The sequence below is a fragment of the Biomphalaria glabrata genome, chromosome 6, assembly GCF_947242115.1.
Source record: "Biomphalaria glabrata chromosome 6, xgBioGlab47.1, whole genome shotgun sequence".
Lineage (NCBI taxonomy): Eukaryota > Metazoa > Mollusca > Gastropoda > Planorbidae > Biomphalaria > Biomphalaria glabrata.
The window spans coordinates 36,720,317-36,738,378 of NC_074716.1; the positions used below are offsets into that span (position 1 = coordinate 36,720,317).

The window sequence follows — 18,062 nt, forward strand, 5'->3', positions numbered from 1 at the left end:
GTTATTTTGAACAAAATGTGTAATTTGAAATTGATGAATTTTTAAAAATTCAATATAACTTAAGCAGGGGGTCTACAGAAAACCAGACAAGGGGTCTACGAGACAAAAAAGTTTGGGAATCACTGGTCTAGAGGTTTAAGCTCTTGATCTAGATGTACCGAGCAATGAACTGAATGAAGTAACAACATGTACCACTTGCCCCAGAAGAAAATAGGTATGCAAAAGAGCATCGCCATAAGAGATTTAAACAAATCTAGAAAATTTGATACAACTTACATTTTATTGAAGAAAGAACATAGGAGATTAATAAAGTAGCAAAATAATTAAATTTGTAGTAAACATTTCAAATACAGTACCGTTAGTTTTTTTTCCCCATGCATGTTGAATATGTTGTTTTTATTGAGAAAATGTATCCTTAGTTTGATGCCCCTCACCACTTGATGCCCCGTGCGGCCAGCACCACCCGCACATTGCTAGCTACGCCACTGCTAGAAACGATTATTGAAAAACACTTTTTAGACTTTCTTGCTGAAACATAACAGAAGTTTTTTTTTTATCTGTAAAGAATGTTCCAGATTTGATTTGAAAAAGAAATCAACCTACATTGCTTAATTTTTTTTTTTACAATTCGTGGCCAAAATTGTTCTAAATTTTATATGAAAAATTTGCTAACACACATTTGATTTCCAAACGTCTAGATCAATATTGCAATATACTAAAAGTAATCTACTATTTTTAAATTTAATGCAAGCACTAAACGAAAGGAGGTAACAATAGACAATGTATTTTCTACAACTATGAAATACACAGGGAGTCTTAAGATCTTCAAGTGCTTTTCTACCTATAGTATAGACCAGTGATTCCCAAAGTGGTCTATATAGACCCCCAGGGGTCTACGAAGACCTCCAAGGGGTCTACGAAAGTAAAAAACTAAATTGGGGGTCCATGAGATGCCCACGGGGGTCTACGATAATAGATTTCATTTAAGCACATTTAATGTTCACATTCCACTAATGTAATTATTGCATATGATTTGTACTTTCGTTAATCCTTTAAACATTTATCCTGCTATTCAAATGAAAAATTGTTGTAATCAATTTCAATACTTATTTAAATAGCTTAATTTTGTCTACATCTACATGTAACTAATATTTAGAACAAAAAAAAAAAAAAGAAAAGAACTGTAGACAGTACAGCATTAATAATTTAAAATTGGGATTCATTCCATCCTTGTCGAACAAGCCTAAGTGACTTTTTTATGACGATATGAACCAGGTTCGCTGGAAGATCATCTGAGACAATGCTACCGTGACAAAAATAAAGATTTTAAACACTTTCGAACACTCAAAGTTCAAAATAGACCCGCAAAATCATAGTTCGACATCATATAGAGAAGATGATGTTCTTACAAGATTTCTTTTCTTATAGCAAAATACGGAAAACAGCAAAGGTCAAACATTGATTCTATCAGCCGTTTTGCACAAACCTACATCTGTTATTATTAAAAGAATTTCTTTAAGCAACAATACAGGTCAAGGTCGCTTCGGTGGCATGAGTTATAAAATTAAAAGCTTCTTATGCAAATCTTTGCAAAATACATAAATACAGTTTGGTCTGACAAGGTGTAGCGCTGTGTGCTACAAACTGTCTAATGGTCACCATCTCATCTCATCTATGCCTGTAGTCCCTTCTGGGCATAGGTTACCAACCAGCTTCCTCCAGGCATCTCGATTCTGGGCGAATCTCTCCAACTGTCGCCACGTCTTGCCCATCTGCTTCCAGATCGCGGAGACCTGGAGAACCACCATCACCACCATGAAAAAAATCCAGCTATTCATCAATACCTGCCTGATGAAAATTCTTATGATCCGCTGGCCAGACAAGATCTTGAATGAGGAACTGTGGCAAAGAACAGCCCACTGAAGTAGATATCCTTCAGAGACGCTGAAGATGGATAGTTCACAGCCTTCGCAAGCCTGCATCCAACATAACAAGGCAAGCCCTAACCTGGAACCCCCAAGGAAAGAGAAAGAGGGGACGGCCCAGAAATACATGGCGCTAATGGTCACCATCTCCTTATATTTCCTTAGGGACCTTTCCCATGTTTGGGTATAGTAGCAAGGCAGCAGAGGTTTGAATTCAGTTTTCCTTCTGCTAGGTGGGTAGCAAGCCAAGGCTAATGAGCCCTTCCTGCTCGAAGTTTACTGGTTTAGGCTCCAGTTACTCGCCTTTGACCCATCTCCTGTTAATGAAAACAGTTCAGCAGATTCAACATTTGAGCCACACGTGAAAGATCAAGAAATACACGAGAAACTGCTCTATGCGAAACCTTTTACAATGATACTTAAGGCATATTAATTAATTAATTAATTAATATTTAATGTTGGAAAGACTACATAGAACGACAAATTGGTATATTAAACATAATATCCTAAGTTGTGTAGTTTTAAATTACTTTTTTACTCCTCAACTCACTACAGTTAGAAATTTGTTTAAAAAATGTTAATGAATTTGCAAAAATGTGCAAGTTGAGCAGGGGGTCTACCGAAAACCAGAAAACATGGCAAGGGGTCTACGAGACAAAAAAGTTTGGGAACCACTGGTATAGACAATGTATTTTCTACGGTTCCCGGTCACTTCATCCCCTGGTCACTTCATCCCCGGTCATTTCATCCCCTGATATTTTCATCATCTGATCATTTTTATCTAACAAATTGTAATTTTAAAAATCATGAAATGAGCAATATTTAATGTATTCATTTTTATTTAAATGACAAAATTGTAACACGTTAATGTTTAAAAGGAATTAAAGCAAAACTTATACATGCGACATGATATCACGAGGATGGGTGAACTTCGCCTTTATTAGAAAAAAATAATAACTTAAGAAAGAACGATTGAAAAATAAAATAAAGTGAAACATGGTCGTACTTCCACCACACCTTGGCCTCTGATGATAAGTTATCAGCGGCACGGTCATAATTATTGTTATCGCACTTCTATCTCTCAAAAGATTTCCACTACTTGCACCACACCTTGGCCTTTGATGATAAGTTATCAGCGGCACGGTCATAATTATTGTTATCGCACTTCTATCTCTCAAATTATTTTTTACTACTTCCACCAAACCTTGGCCTTCGATCGGGAAAATATTATAATATTACAACCCCCACATCCAATAGAAGCGCTATAGCTAAGTACACACCCAGATTTACAATATAATATAAGATTTCTCATTCAGAAAACAAAGTGGAACAGGAAACACTATAAACGCATTAGTAACAAAATGTCAAAAAGCATTTTACATAATCATATTTATATATAAAATATTTAATTGGGGATGAAATGACCGGGGATGAAGTGACCGGGGGATGAAGTGACCAGGGGATGAAATGAGCGGGGATGAAGTGACCGGGGATGAAGTGACCGGGGATGAAGTGACCGGTCACCTTTTCTACAACTAACTGTTCATTGTCCATTATTTCGAATACAGGTAGGCCTACGTGGAAATAGTTGTAAGGGCTCTATTTAATTTGGATCTAGTCAGCACTGGATATTTCTCTGTTGTCCAAATTAAGGACAGCTTAAACCCCTAAATAGAAATTACATGATTTACTAATAAAAAATGCTTTTTTTATTGTGTGTAGGCATGCAAATAAGAAGAAAATAAACAGTTTTTCTTTATATCTTATTAACTTGTTTAGATAAAAAATTTGGGGGGCTATTTTTAGCTAAAATGATGAAAAAAATAGTTAAATTTCATGTCAAGATTTCTTGAAAACTACTGAATCTAGTTTAATAAAACTTCAGCTGTTGATTATTCAATACCAGTAGAAGGCTGTGAAGCAGAATTAATCATATTCATTGAATAGATAAAAAGTTACAGCTCTGAACATCGTTGTGGCCCATTATTTCATGTTTTTATAGGGGGGTAGGCATAGAAAAAAATTACTCTAAAAATTTTCAACGTTTAGTATTTATTCTGCTTCATTTTCATACTTGTATATATAACATTATTTGTACCAATTTTCAAGGCGAAATATTCATATATACATTTGTTATCATGCCATCTCTGAACCTATTGTCGATATTTTAGTAAAATAGTATGTCATTTGACAACTTTTTTAAAGTTGAAAATCTAGAACAATTAGATATCGATAATAAAAATATATTGACCTATCGGTACTGTCCAAGAATAGCAAGGGTAATATAAGTAAGAAGTGCGATTTGAAACAATCATTTGACTTGAGTAACAATATTAGGAACAACTCTTTAGGTAATGAAATACAAGTCAATATAGAGATTTTCATTTAGCGTTTTATGCTATTTATTTAAACAATCCGGAAAAAACGTATTACCGGTATTGATCTTAAATTTTTGCAACGTTTAAGCAAGAAAATTAAATGCATTGTAAGTTAGAAGAGCAACACCTGTACATAACCTGGAATGATTTGTTTTTCACAATAACATCCGGAACAACCAATTAGGCCCTATAGACACTTCAAACTATTGCGATGTTTTGGTATAAAAATTAGAGTTTAAATCAGATTTTCAATAGCTTTTTGTCTTTTTTTTTTTTTTTTGCGATCGATCTAAACGGGAATGATAGACAAAACGCACAAAAGTAAGCTGCTTTTATCCTGAGGGGGGCACTAAACAAAAAATAAATAAAATCTGTTTATTGAAAACTTTTCGCATTAGTACCTTGTGGGTGCGGCCATCACGCTCCTGCACGAAAGTAGCGAAATAAAATGTCGATTTAAAAAATGTGCGTGACATTTAAGCATTTACATACAATATTCATTCTGAGCGAAGAGTTTTTTGTTTTTTTTAAATATCTACAGTGTTTTTTATTTATTTTAGTATCTAATCTACCAGAAGCAAAAAGGTTAACTAATATTTATATTTGTTATGAACATTTCCTGTACATTTAATAGATACCGGTATAGGCTATTTGAATAAGTGATAGTGAAAAATACACACAAAATTATTTCGTTGTAAACATATTGTAAAAATAATCTCGATTGCATTTATGTAGGCCTATTGTTTAAGAAGTGGTGTATTTTTGTGAAAAAAATCGCTTACATACGTAATTAATTTTATATACGGTTAGCTTATAGAACAAAAAAATTGCCGTTGCACTTGGAACTTTGCAAGCCACTGCGCATGGTGAAATAAGATTTGTCATTTCTCTTCTAGCCGCTAAAAAAACCCCCGATACTTTCTTGAGGTAGACCAGATCTGATTAGAAAAATCAATTTCCATGCACCGACGCACTGATTTACTTGTGAGATAAGCAACTTTTTTAAATTTTATTTTGCGGGGGAAAAGGCGTATTTTCGTGTCATTATGTGTACAAAATACCGCAACTTGCATACTTGTAGGTTTCTCTGCAATTTATGACCTCTTGGAATTTTCAAACAAGAATATTTTGTGATAAATCTAGAACCGTAGGTAAAGCTAGTGGTTTTATTTGTTAATTCGATTTGTAAGTTTGTAACTTTGGCAGCCTCTAAAACAAAGTGCTTTTCATTACAATGAACGTATGAATTACATTGAAATTACAATAAAACAGTAATAATAAATGTACGTACATTTAATGGGTAGACCTATGCATAATGCAATAGAAAATTAAAAAATAAAATAAAAATATAAAGATCTAACTATCTGATTAAAAAAAAAATAATACCCCGGTATTGACAACTAAACACCAGGGCAATTTACCTCACCATCTACTTCTCTAATTATGAGTCATTTGAGATATTTTTTCCCATTAGTCCAAGAAATACTAATGATAATGTCTGGAGAGAATTTCCTAATTTTTTACTATGCAAATTAAATCTGTTAAGTGCTGGTACATTAAATTTATTTTTTATTTAAATGTTACTGGACTATTGTGGAGATAAAATCATGTAACAAATGGTTTGATCCCTAATATTTTTTTGTTCTTTTATCATTGTAAAAAGTCCTGTACCGGTATGAAGGGTGATTTCTGTCCCTATCCCTATCAGAGTATTTTTTCCTCTCATTTGAGTATTGTCTTTGTCTGTGAGACTCTCTAATACTCGCTCTGGTCCAGTTTCGCTTATCATTGTCTCTTTCTTTGCAATGTCGACCATTCTCATACTTCATTTTTTTATCTGAATTATGCTCTTTGTGTTGTTTAGCATTTTTTTCCGAGTTCAGACTTTGATCTGAATCATTTACTTGATAGTTAGCATTTTTTGTAGGCTCATGAGACCACGATCTTTTCCCAAATTTAACAAAGCTGTCCCTATAGCCAGATCTAGAAGTTTCAGGGGATTTTTCAAGCAAAACTGTAGCCTTTTTGCCACTAGCATTTTTAAGAGTTTCACTTTTTTCCTTGAATATTTCATGTTTAGAATGATTATGTACATCTCTTTTACGGCTGTCAATTCTAAGACTGCTCACTGGCACCGGTAAATGTTTCTTCAGTTTATTTTCACAGCTATCATCAAGTATTTCACCATCCTCCACAACTTCCTCTGAAATTGGCTGATGTAATGCCAAGTTGACTATAAATGAATTTGTTTCACAAGATTCACTGACTTGAATTAGCTGCCCTTTCAAAAAGAATGCATGTTCACTGTAATTAAGTACCGGTATGTCAGCAGGAGGACTTGTTAATGAGTCAGAGATATTGATTAAAGGACTTTTCATACATGAACTAAAAGTTGCATTACAATCTAAATCCAGCTTTTTTCTCACATTTTCAACTTTTCTAATGGATTCATTTTTTTTCTCTATTTGCCTCACATTGATCTTATTTGTATCATAAGATGAATCAGGATCCATAAAGACATATTGATTTTTAACTAATTTACTATCTTTCAACTCATTAAATGATTTGTGTCTGCTGTTTATAGAATCGGGCAGATCAGCTACCGGTATCGAGAGTTCTGGTGACAATGTTTTAAAGGGATTTTCTTTATCATTTGTCTCTGGTGATCTCCGAAAAGCATTTCTTTTATTATATGGTACTGGTAATCTAAAAGGACTATGGGCAAATTGTGAAGGGGTGTAATTATCTGTTCCATTCTTTGGGTTAATCTTATTTTTGAAAGATAAAGGTGAGGATGATGGATCAATTGGTACATTTTTGAAATGTGTCTCTGGAGTATTCTTAACATCTACATCAAACTCTGACAAACTTGCATCTACAAGACTGATTTCTTCTGAGTAAACAGGTATGTCAAAATGTTGAGTAACATTTTGGTTTGGAATGGAAAGCATATGACCATCATTTTCTGTTAACTCATCTTCAGTGTTTAACTTAGGAACAATAAATGTTGCATTCAAAAATTTAACTCCACTTGAATGGCGAAGTGGTAGTATATCATTGTCCATTTTCTTAGGAGAAAATTTTTTATTTAGTTTTGATCTTAATGGGCTAAATGTTATCTTACTGGAAGATGCACAAGAGTTTGATATTTTTCCTTTAGCTTTTACAACTTCGTTGTCCTCATCACTTAGATAAAGATGAATATCACAACTGTTAGCATTGTGCTCAATCTCAGGACATTTCTCATGTGACACAACTTTTGAATTTCCAACTTCTTCCAAAACTATATCACCCAACACATCTTCAAATGACTTTGTATGCATTTCGTTTGTTTTATTAACTGATTCACTGACAAAAGATTTGGTTAAAACAGAATGTTCACCAATGAGTTTGGCAATTGTGGGTAAAACACTCACATTTTGTAATTCACCATTTTGAAAAAATTGTTGGTTACTTCTGTTGACTAATTCAATTTTCTTTTCTAAAATCTGATTGTGCCTACTTTTGCTGAGCTTTTTAATAGATTGGGAGATTTTTAAATTACCTTCTTTATATGTCCTTAGCTCTTTATGAAAGACTTTGTGAAATTTGTGTTCCACTAAAGATGTCCATGAATTAAGACTATTTCCTATCATGTTTTCCAAAGTCCCATCAGATTTAGGCTTAAGCTCTGCCTTAATTTTCTTAGATGCCATTGTTCCATTAGTTTTTTTAATTACCCCTTTACATAGATCAGCACCTTTCTTGTCACTTTTAATTTCCTGCTCCTTTTGAAGAAAATGGCAATAGTTATTTTTATCATTAGAATATGGTAGAAGTAAAGAGAGTGCTAAAGGCTCATGTATCACTTCTGGCTGTCCACGGATATGACGAGCATGAGATCCCTCATCCTGCACTGTGGCCCTGACCCCAGGTGGGTAAAACTCTGAAGGCAAGTAATGTGGTTTACAAGGACTAACAAAGGTGGTGCATGTAGTTTCTTCATCTCCAAGCAGTATCAAATTAGATGTGCAGGTGACACTAGTTGCAAATGGCACTGGTGATTCCAACTTAGACATTTTCGTGTTCTTGGATAAATCTTCCCCTGACAGAGATAGTTTATCAGAATCTATACTCACTGAGCTGTTACTACCAGCTTTCTCTGAGTCAATGGAATCATCTGATTTGTCTTTGGATTTCTTAGTCAAGACCTTTGAAAAGGATAAATGAGGAAGAGATTCCGACTCATAGTTTTCTGGATGCCTTCTAAACACATTTTTAGTTTTCTGTCTTAGAACTTTATTGTTGATTTTAATGCTTTGAACTGGTATTATTCTAATGTCAGATTCAATCTGCTCTTGTTGAGCACAAAAAGATTTTGTAAGATTTTGAGTATTATTACTCCTTTGGGAAGTATCATTTTTATCTCCTAATGAATCAATATTTATAAAAGATGATGTGGATTTCTGTTCTGTATTTGATGTAAGAAATACATTGTCTGTTGGAAATGTTCTCATACATAAACTACTATGACCAAAGATACTATTTTCGCTTGGAGCATCATAAGGATTTTTAGAAATCTCATTTGTGTTCATCTGAAAAGGCCAAGTTTGGTTGGTGAAAGAACTATTTGAAATTTCAGTACCAAAGTTAATCTTGTAAGATACCGGTATGTCATGAGACATGGTTTCATTTAATACATTCTTAGTCATCTCATTATTTTCTACAAACTTATATTTCTTCACAGGTGTTAAATTTGAATATTCTTCACAAGGATTTATTTTACTTAATGTCAGATTTTTCCTTTTAGCATTTTTTTTTATTTCTGGTAATTCAAGATATTTTGTTACACTCCTAATTTCTTTAGGTGAATTGGACTTAATAGTTATTTTGCTACTTGTTACTTTTGTAGAGTCAGGGGATAATTGTCCTTGAAAATCAAATGCACTGCTTTTCTTAAACTTTTTAAAATCTGAACTTAATTGATCCTTACTTTGTGTATACGATTGAAAAATAAAGTGATCTTCTTGAATATCACTTTCAATTATCTTATTAGAATCTTCAAGTGACTTCGTACACTCCTTTAAATCTGAATAACTTGGATGAGAAACAACTGTTTTTTTAGAACTTGCAAAACATGGAGTATAAGTATGGCTTATAAACTCCTGCGGCCTATCTTGAGAAAGAGCTTGAGGATTTTCTCTAGAAAGAGATAATGTCTGATCATCAGCTGGCTGTGAGATTTCTTGAGTGCTAGGATGTTTGTTGTTAATACCTGGCTGTGGGTTGTCTTTGGAGAGAGAAATTTTTCGGTTGATATTTTGCTTGTTTTTTGTTTTAGAGAGAGAACATGTTTGACTGATAGCTTGTTGTGGACTATCCCTAGCCTTTCTGTGAAATGAAACATCTGAATTTGTCTGTGCTTCCAAATTGAAAGGTTCATTAAGCATATCAGATTGTTTTTTAACATTTGTATTTTTCTCAAGAACAGATGTTAGTTTATTATTGGGCTTTGATTGCTGCCTAACAACATTTATGTATTCTAGTTTGTCAATATTTGTTTGCACTTTGGCTGTTTGCTTACCAAAATGTTTAGTATCTTGAGGTATGGATTTTTGAGATACATGATGATTATTTTCTACAGGTACAGTTTTTGTTCTTTCGTCTAACTTCTTTTGACTGGAATGGGTGAAATTTGAGTCCTCCTTTTCATTGGAGAATTTACGTTCTTTCTGTTCCTTTCCCATGTTCTTAAACAATTTCTTTTCCTGTAGATCACAACTTTCATTTATTTTTGAAAGTCTGTCCTCAACAGAAGGTCTGCTAAACAATTGAACACAATCTTTAATGGGTGATTCAGTTAAAGGGTTTGAATGAATCAATTTGTCATTATGTGTTGCAGGAAAAAATGAATTTTCTTGTTTGTTTTTGCTGGATTCTTCATATTTTAATGATTGGTAGTATCTGCTTTTATCTAAAGCTACTTTAATTTTACTATTCCTCTCAGATGTCTTGTCTTCATTTCTGAATTCAACAGAAGTGTCTTTGAAATGTTGACAGATTTTATCAGAATTGGAGCCTTGCTTCATGTCAACGATTTTCCTGAAACAAAGAATGACACGAAATGAGAAATAAAAGACAGAAAACAGCTAACAAAATTATTATTATTATGACACAGCATGATGTAACAAACCTTTTTAAAAACATTTTGTACAAATTTCATTCAAACTTTTTTTAAATTAAAAAGAGTAACAAGAAATATAAAAGTAACATTAAAACAAGATTACAAAGACATTTGTGTGGAAACACAAACTCAAAATCTGCCCCTGAAGTGGTCCACAAAGGCAGATAAAAAGGCAGGTTTCAATATTTTCAGAAAGAATATCAGAATGAAACTCATTCAAAGATAAATGACAGAGAAGAATGAAGAAAGAAGGTTGACCGATCTTATGTGGTGCCCCAACGGTCCAGCAGACCAAGGGATAGATGAAAGTGAAGGTGAAGTTAGATGTGAATCTGGCCTAACTGATGTCATATAATTATTATCCAATAGATCTAATTGTTTTGTAAAGAGTCAATCTCTTATCCAAAGCCTCTAGGAAAAAAAACAACATTTAAAAAAAAAATTTCCTTTACTTTAGTATTCTATGGCTAGGGTAGTGCAACAAGGCAGTTCACGCGATAATATGAAAAATACTTATTAATTGTTGTTTCAAATTATGTTCCACTTATATGCATATTAGATAGATTTTTTTCTCTTTAAAAAAACCAGGTGGTCAGTTGTTGTCCGTCCCTACTGGAATCCGCACTGGTAGTTGGAGATTATTTTATTTCTCTCAAGGTACCAGACTTACCTATCATCCTTTTCATGGTTTTGCAGATGCAGCTTGTTAGTGCTATTGGGCTATAGTTAGCTTGGTCAGATCCATCTCTTCTCGGTTTAAGTATCAGTATAACAGTGGCTTTCCTCCAGCTGTTTGGGAAAGCGCCTGTTTGCCACACATTTTTAGCATGGTCGCCTATGAGGGTTCGGGAAGATGCTTGAGGAACTGATAATGGATTTCATCTTCTCCAGACGCTATGTCATGTGATTTGTCCAGCGAGTCCCTCAGTTCTTTAAGCGAAAACGGTTTGTTATAATCTTCATTGTTCTCAGATCTGAAATCAATGGGGTGTCTTTCCTCCCTGATTTTGACTTTTTGGAACTCTGGCGTGTAGTGTCCAGCGGATGATTTATCTGCTATTGAGGATTCAAGGCAGTCAGCTATATCTCTGAGGGATGTAACAGTTCTTCCTTGGTTTTTCAAATGCCCTATTGCATTCGATTCTTTCCCTTTGATCCGCCTTACTGCCTTCCAAACAGCTCTAGCAGAAGTTTTGGCATCCAGACTGCCCACACAATTTCTCCAGGAATTCTTTTAGGCTGACCGTATGGTTTGTCTAGCCTTTGCTCTAGCTATCCTAAAAAGCTTTAGGTTTTCCTGGGAAGGATTCTTTATAAATGCAGCCAGTCATTTTTTCCATTCGCCAATAGCACTTTTGCAAGTTGTATCTAACCATGGTTTGCTAGGCAGCTTTGGATTTGAGGGGGTTAGGGGTACAACTTTCCTGGCTATACCAAGTAGCTTGCTAGCAAAGGTATCAGCTGGGCTCTGTTCATTGAGGATATTGTCTGTGATATCCTCGGAGCATCTTTTTTAAAATTGTTCCGGCTTTCAAAGCCACCATCAATGCTGGTCTTGGTGCCTTCCTGGTCTTCCCTAAAAATAAACACTTTGAGATCAGCGCACCCTGTGGCGATTACTGCTCAAACATCCAAGCCGAAATTGAGACAATTACCATAGCACTACAGACAGTGGAAAACAAATTATATGAAGGAGTGCAACCACCATCAGATATTGTTGTCTTTACATACTCCCAATCTACTCTGCAAGCACTTAACAGCAGCACCTCAAACAGCCCAAGAGAGTTGACAACACTCATTGTGATAATCCATCAGATGATATCAAAATTAAATATCAATATCACACTACAGTGGATCCCTGGACACATTGGCATCATGGGAAATGAAAAGGCAGATAAGCTATCAAAGGCAGGTTCATCTATGGAACAACCAGATAGACCTGTTAACTACCTCACCCTAAGGTCAACGTTAGTCAACAATCACAAGGAAGAGTGAGAACCAATGGGCATCAGGAAACACAGGCAGAGCCACGTACAAAGAAATGACTACGCCTAACAAACTGGACAGTATTAACTTCCTCCCCCGCAAAGAACAATCTACAATCTTCCAACTAAGAACAGGACACACACCACTATTAAATTACCACCTGAACAAAATAAACTCCACACAACTCCCCCTTTGCAGACACTGTGCCCACCCCTTTGAAACCGTAAACCATATCCTTTTGAATGCCCTTCCCTAATCCACCTTAGGCAGACCCTACTTCCACTAAAGCCCAACATAACCAACACCCTGTACGGCAGTGCTGAACAACTGAAGAAAACAGCACACTTTTTTCCATGGCACAGCCTGCAAAAGAGCTCACAGCTCAGCAGCAATTAAGCTGGCTAGAAGAAGAAGAAATTGTTCCCAATCAGCTTTATTCAGCTTCCACCACTGAGGTCGTCCCAATGAGCGGAGATGATTGGAAAGTAATCATTTTCCAGTAGATCAATTGCTTACTGACCATTTAAAGTTGTCCAGAAGTCCGGGGACGCATACAGTGAGATCAATGCATGTGAGAGATCCAGTGCAAGTAGGTCGGTGATGCATCATTAAGTATGCATAAATCATGTTGGAGGAAGATATCCTCCAGCATACAACCTCTTGTGTCAGTATTGTTGGATCCCTACATAGTGTTATGGGCATTGAAATCCCCAAGGATTAAATAGGGCCGAGGGAAATGTTTCAATGTCTGTTGGGTTTAATGGAGCGCCTGGTGGTAGATACAGGATGCTGCAAGTGATAACCTTGTGTAGGGTTATCCTAGCTGCTACGGCCTGTAGTGTGGTCTGTAGTTCTACCCTCTCATGGCTGTCCTTCACAAGGATACAGACTCCACCTGATGCTCTCTCTGCTGTAACTAATGCTATCTTTCAGAAATGTTTCCTGTAAGCAGACAGCTACAGGAGCCTCTACACTTCCACTGTACAATTCTGGAATCCATGGCTTATTCTAAATGACTTACTTGGAGCTATTAGGCCTTGGGAGGCCCCCTGAGGGGTTTCCCTTTATTCCAGTGACCTTAGTATTTTTAGTCTTGGGAGGAGAAGAGGACACCCCCCTTTTAGGGGAAGTCTTTCTCTCTGAAGAGGAGAGATCCCTCTGGTTAGAGCAGAGGTTATTTAATCCTCCCTCACCTCGGGCAGCATCTCCGCTTTGATTTCTTCCCTTAGGGAATTGGTAAACTTCTAATTCGGTAGAGGTTGGGGTGTCTGGCTGGGTTCTCTGGGGAGAACCTGTGTCAGACAAGATGTCTCGGGTTCTCCCGGAGTGTTAGAATACACTGGTATGACAGTAGAAAACACCAAACTGTGGGATATGAGTGGGCAGAAAAATACAGAGGTTAAGATCTTATAGAGGAAGTGAAGTTGGATTGGTCACACCGTGAGAAAAGATGCCAACAACAGAGCTAGGCAGGCCTTAGAGTGGAACCCCTGGGGAACAAGACACAGAGGAAGATTAAAAAGAATGCAGTATACTATAGGAAGCCGAGAGGACCGGAAAGAGCTGGGAAGCCATAAAAAAGTAGCAAGAGACCATGGAGAGTGTCGTGTTTTTACAGAGGCCCCATGTTCCATGAGGAACTCAAAGGAAAGATGATGATAACATTAAATGTATTCTTTGTGGCACTGAAGAACGTCCAAGGAAGAAATATGCAACACTGGGGAAGCAATTACAAATGAATCAATGAATCGTCTTTTGTACCAATGTACTATCTATCTTGTTGATTTAAAGTAACATGTAAAAACAGTTTTTACATTACAGATGTTACATGTTTATTTTTTAATGACATTAAATGCTATTTTTATTTGATGTGTTACACTCTTGTCATGTAAATAAAAATAAATATATGACATATTCTTAATATTAACACTCTTTTACAATTATTATAAGTTGGATCAGAGGATGAAATGACTAAGGGGTGTAATTACCAGGGGATGAAATGACCAGGGGATGAAATGACCAAGGATGAAGTAACCGGGTATGAAATGACCATTAACCCATTTTCAAGATTCATAACCAGCCAGGAATTAGGCAGATTCAACTCATGAAAAGCTTGCAAGCAAGTATGAAGAATTGTAAAAAAGAAATCTAAACATACTAATGGACAGCACCCAAAAATTGTGGCTTTTCCACTAAGAAAAGTAATTGATTATACGCCTAGAAATAAAAAAAAATGAAAACAAATATTTAACTAAGAAGCTATAAATATTTTGATCATAATTTTATTCAAATTGATAAGTAATTAATTTTAAAAGTCAACTGAGGTGCTCATTTGTCATATCTATTTCTGACACAGTTTTCTTAAACTCCTAAAAGTATATATGCTGATGTAAACATAGCACAACTAATCTGATTTAGAGGTATAAAATATGAAAAAATTGCACTTGTTGCATTATTATTTTTGGAATATTTAAATAAATGTTTGAGATGATTGGCATTAACAGAGATGCTTACATGCCAAAATGGAAATGTGTATTCCCAGACCTGTAAATGTGTATTTTGAGGGGCAAATGTGTATTTTCATAATTATACTCAGAAAATAAAATAATTCAAGCACGTTACGAAATTAAGCAATCCTAAAGTTAAGACAGCATCTATTAAAGTTATAAAAGGCATTTGTACATGAATGATGCTGTTCTTGTCACTTGGCAATGATTTTATGATCATAATGCCTCTAGTGTATTCTACATTCCATAATAGCGGCAACAGAAAATTCATTCAAAAGAATGGGAGTTTTTGTTACAAGTGAAATTAGACTTAAACCAGATGTAATGGTTTGCTTGGCTGGATTAGTGACATCTAATTCTATAAAAGTAATTTGATTTATAGGCAATTTCTTTACAAAGTATCCAGACACTGGAAATATTTTATCACATTTTGAAAGAATTCAGATTTTCTTCTTTCAGACCATTCTTTGCAGAGTTAGCAATGAAAGCTTTGGCATCCTCTACAATCCTCTACAATCACTAATAACAAATATTTAAAAGATTTTTTTCAGGCAGATAATCCTATTTTGTCATTGCACTTGTTTCTAATATAAATACTGCTGAATAGCTTTTTTAAGATAAAGCTATTCTGGTTTCTGATGCTTGAAGTTGTTTTTGAAAACAGATGTGTTGAAGGCACTGGCGGATCCAGGGGGGGGGAGGTGAGGAGGTAGGGCCCTCACTCGGCCGACCTGAAAAGGGGGAGGGCGGACGAAATTTAGTATAGAATTCACACAATTTGTATACGAATTTATTACTTATGTTAATAATATATACTAATTATTTATATTTCAACTTATTTTTAGATTATTTCGCCCCCCCCCTCTTATATGTTGGCCAATTTGGTGGGGTCGGGAGGGGGCGATGACATCAATCCCACCCCTAAACTTTCGAGTGGGGGGGTGGTCCAATTTATTTGTAGAAATCACAGCTTGCTAATAGAATCAATTAAATATCTATATGATTAAAACTTTTCAATATTTTAAACCGATCTTTATATTAAGTCGTTCCCCTGTTGGCCAATTGGGGGGGGGGGTGGGGTGGCGAATACCTCTACTGCCCTTCCCACCTAAACCCTTTGAGGGGGGCCTACTTTTATGGAGAAATCATAGTTTGTGAACAAAATTAGTTGAATATCTATATAATATAAACTACGTATTGATATGTGAACCAATTTGTATATTATGTCGCACCACATTCTAATCTCAAATTTTATGATTAGTAAATATAAAATGAAAAAGGGTTGTACCAGGTAGGAGGGGCGATACATGCAATTTGAACCAATTTGTATATTATGTCGCACCACATTCTAATCTCAAATTTTATGATTAGTAAATATAAAATGAAAAAGGGTTGTACCAGGTAGGAGGAGTGATACATGCAATTGCCTTTCCCCCATCGGACAAACCAATACTTTTTCTTTTTGTATTATAGTTAAGAAATTACAAAATAAAAAGAAAATCTGTCACTAATATAATTTATAAATGCTAAAAATTAAATTCTTATATCAAGTCGCCCCACCCCTATTCTTTAATGCCAAATGCAATCATTAGCAGAAATTATAAAATTTCACATGAATTTATCATAATTATTTTAAGAAAGACTTTGCTGAGTTGGTGCCAAAAGTAACGCAATGTGTTCCTTTGGATCACATCAGCAAGGTCGAGAGAGGGATAAGGACGCATGGGCCACCCATGACCCCTTTATCCAAGGCCCAAGAATGCGCCCCGGAGAGGAAACTCTGGTGCTGCTGCAAAGCGGCTATATATTTATCGAATAATTTTTTTTCCGGCGGCGATCCTCAAAGCATTAATCTAAATATGTGGGGTATCTATCTTTTCAAGGAACCAATCGGTTTTATTTGCAATGTATTAAGGGCCTATAAATTCATATTAGAATATTTTTCAAGTACATTATTCAAAAGGTCCTTTTTTAATAGGATGAATAATGAGCTTTAGGTCAGGAGAATGCGTTTCTTCAGTGAAGAAAACGCTTTTAGCGTCGGGGCTTCGCCCTGAACCTCACTGACGAATAGTGAGCTGTAGATGTTAGGAGAATGCATTACTGCAGTGAAGAATGCAAGAAAACGCTTTTGGCATCGGGGATTCACCCCGAACTCCACTGAAAAATGAGCTGTAGATGTCATCAGTGGAGTCATTAGAAGGCTGCGGGGGTGGGGGGTGCACCGGGTGACACCCATCAGGGGGTGACACACAAGTGGGAAAAAAGCACTTTTCCAAAATGCAACTTTTAAAAATAAAAATTACTACCTTGAATGTTTCTCACTGTTTAGTATCAGAATGCCCAAATCATCTTAATTTAATTCTATGACTTGTAGTCTTCCTAATAGGACCAAAATAATGCATTGTAAACGCGAGGAGGAAGAGTTTCTGACGTAAAGAAATGTAGAAAATGCCTGGCGCCGGGGTTTTTCCCCGGACAACTCTGAGTGGGCTTATGGCGCTCCCCCTAACAACTTATCTGACCAGCTGAGTGGCGAACGTAACATTTTTTATTGTAAAGTGTTGAGAAACACATAGGCTTAAGCGCCCTCTCGCGCCCTCCGACGCATAGGGCTGCAAGTTCTCTCCACAGAAATCAGTCTAAGGCAACTTCCACAGCCACTTCCCAACTGGTTGGGTAAACGTGTTTTGTCTTGTCTAATGATATGTCTCAAAAATGTCAACGTTCAGTCGCCACTTTCCTTAGACAGCGAATGACTGTGGGGGAAAGAATTTCTCTATTGGTAACATTATCTCGGTAAGTTATTCGTAGGATCTTTTTCAACCATCACTGCTCAGCCTCTTTTCAACCTTCCACGTCTCGAAGTTAGGTGGCCGTTGGGACAATGATTGTATTGAGTAGGAGAATTTTAATCTTTAGGCTAATTGATTTGTTTGTTCAGATAGGCCTTGCTTTTTTAGTCTTTTTGAAAGGCGGCTACTTTCCAATTCAACATGCAACACCATGATACGCATCTCTATCACTTGAGATTACACTGCCTAAATATGTGAACTTTTCTATTTGTTCAAGATCTGTAGGACAAGTGTTTATGGGGGTACTG

General features: G+C 35.8%; 1 protein-coding gene across 3 annotated transcripts in view; it reads right to left on the minus strand.

The window, feature by feature from the left end:
* Positions 1–257: 257 nt before the first annotated feature.
* Positions 258–18,062, minus strand: part of LOC129926632 (uncharacterized) — a 48,337-nt gene continuing 30,532 nt past the window's right edge. For all 3 annotated transcript variants that reach the window (XM_056031819.1, XM_056031821.1, XM_056031822.1), the window contains one exon: positions 258–10,384. In XM_056031819.1, coding sequence (XP_055887794.1) covers positions 5,932–10,384 — 4,453 coding nt within the window. In that variant the 3' untranslated portion in view covers positions 258–5,931. The remainder of the gene's footprint in view (positions 10,385–18,062) is intronic.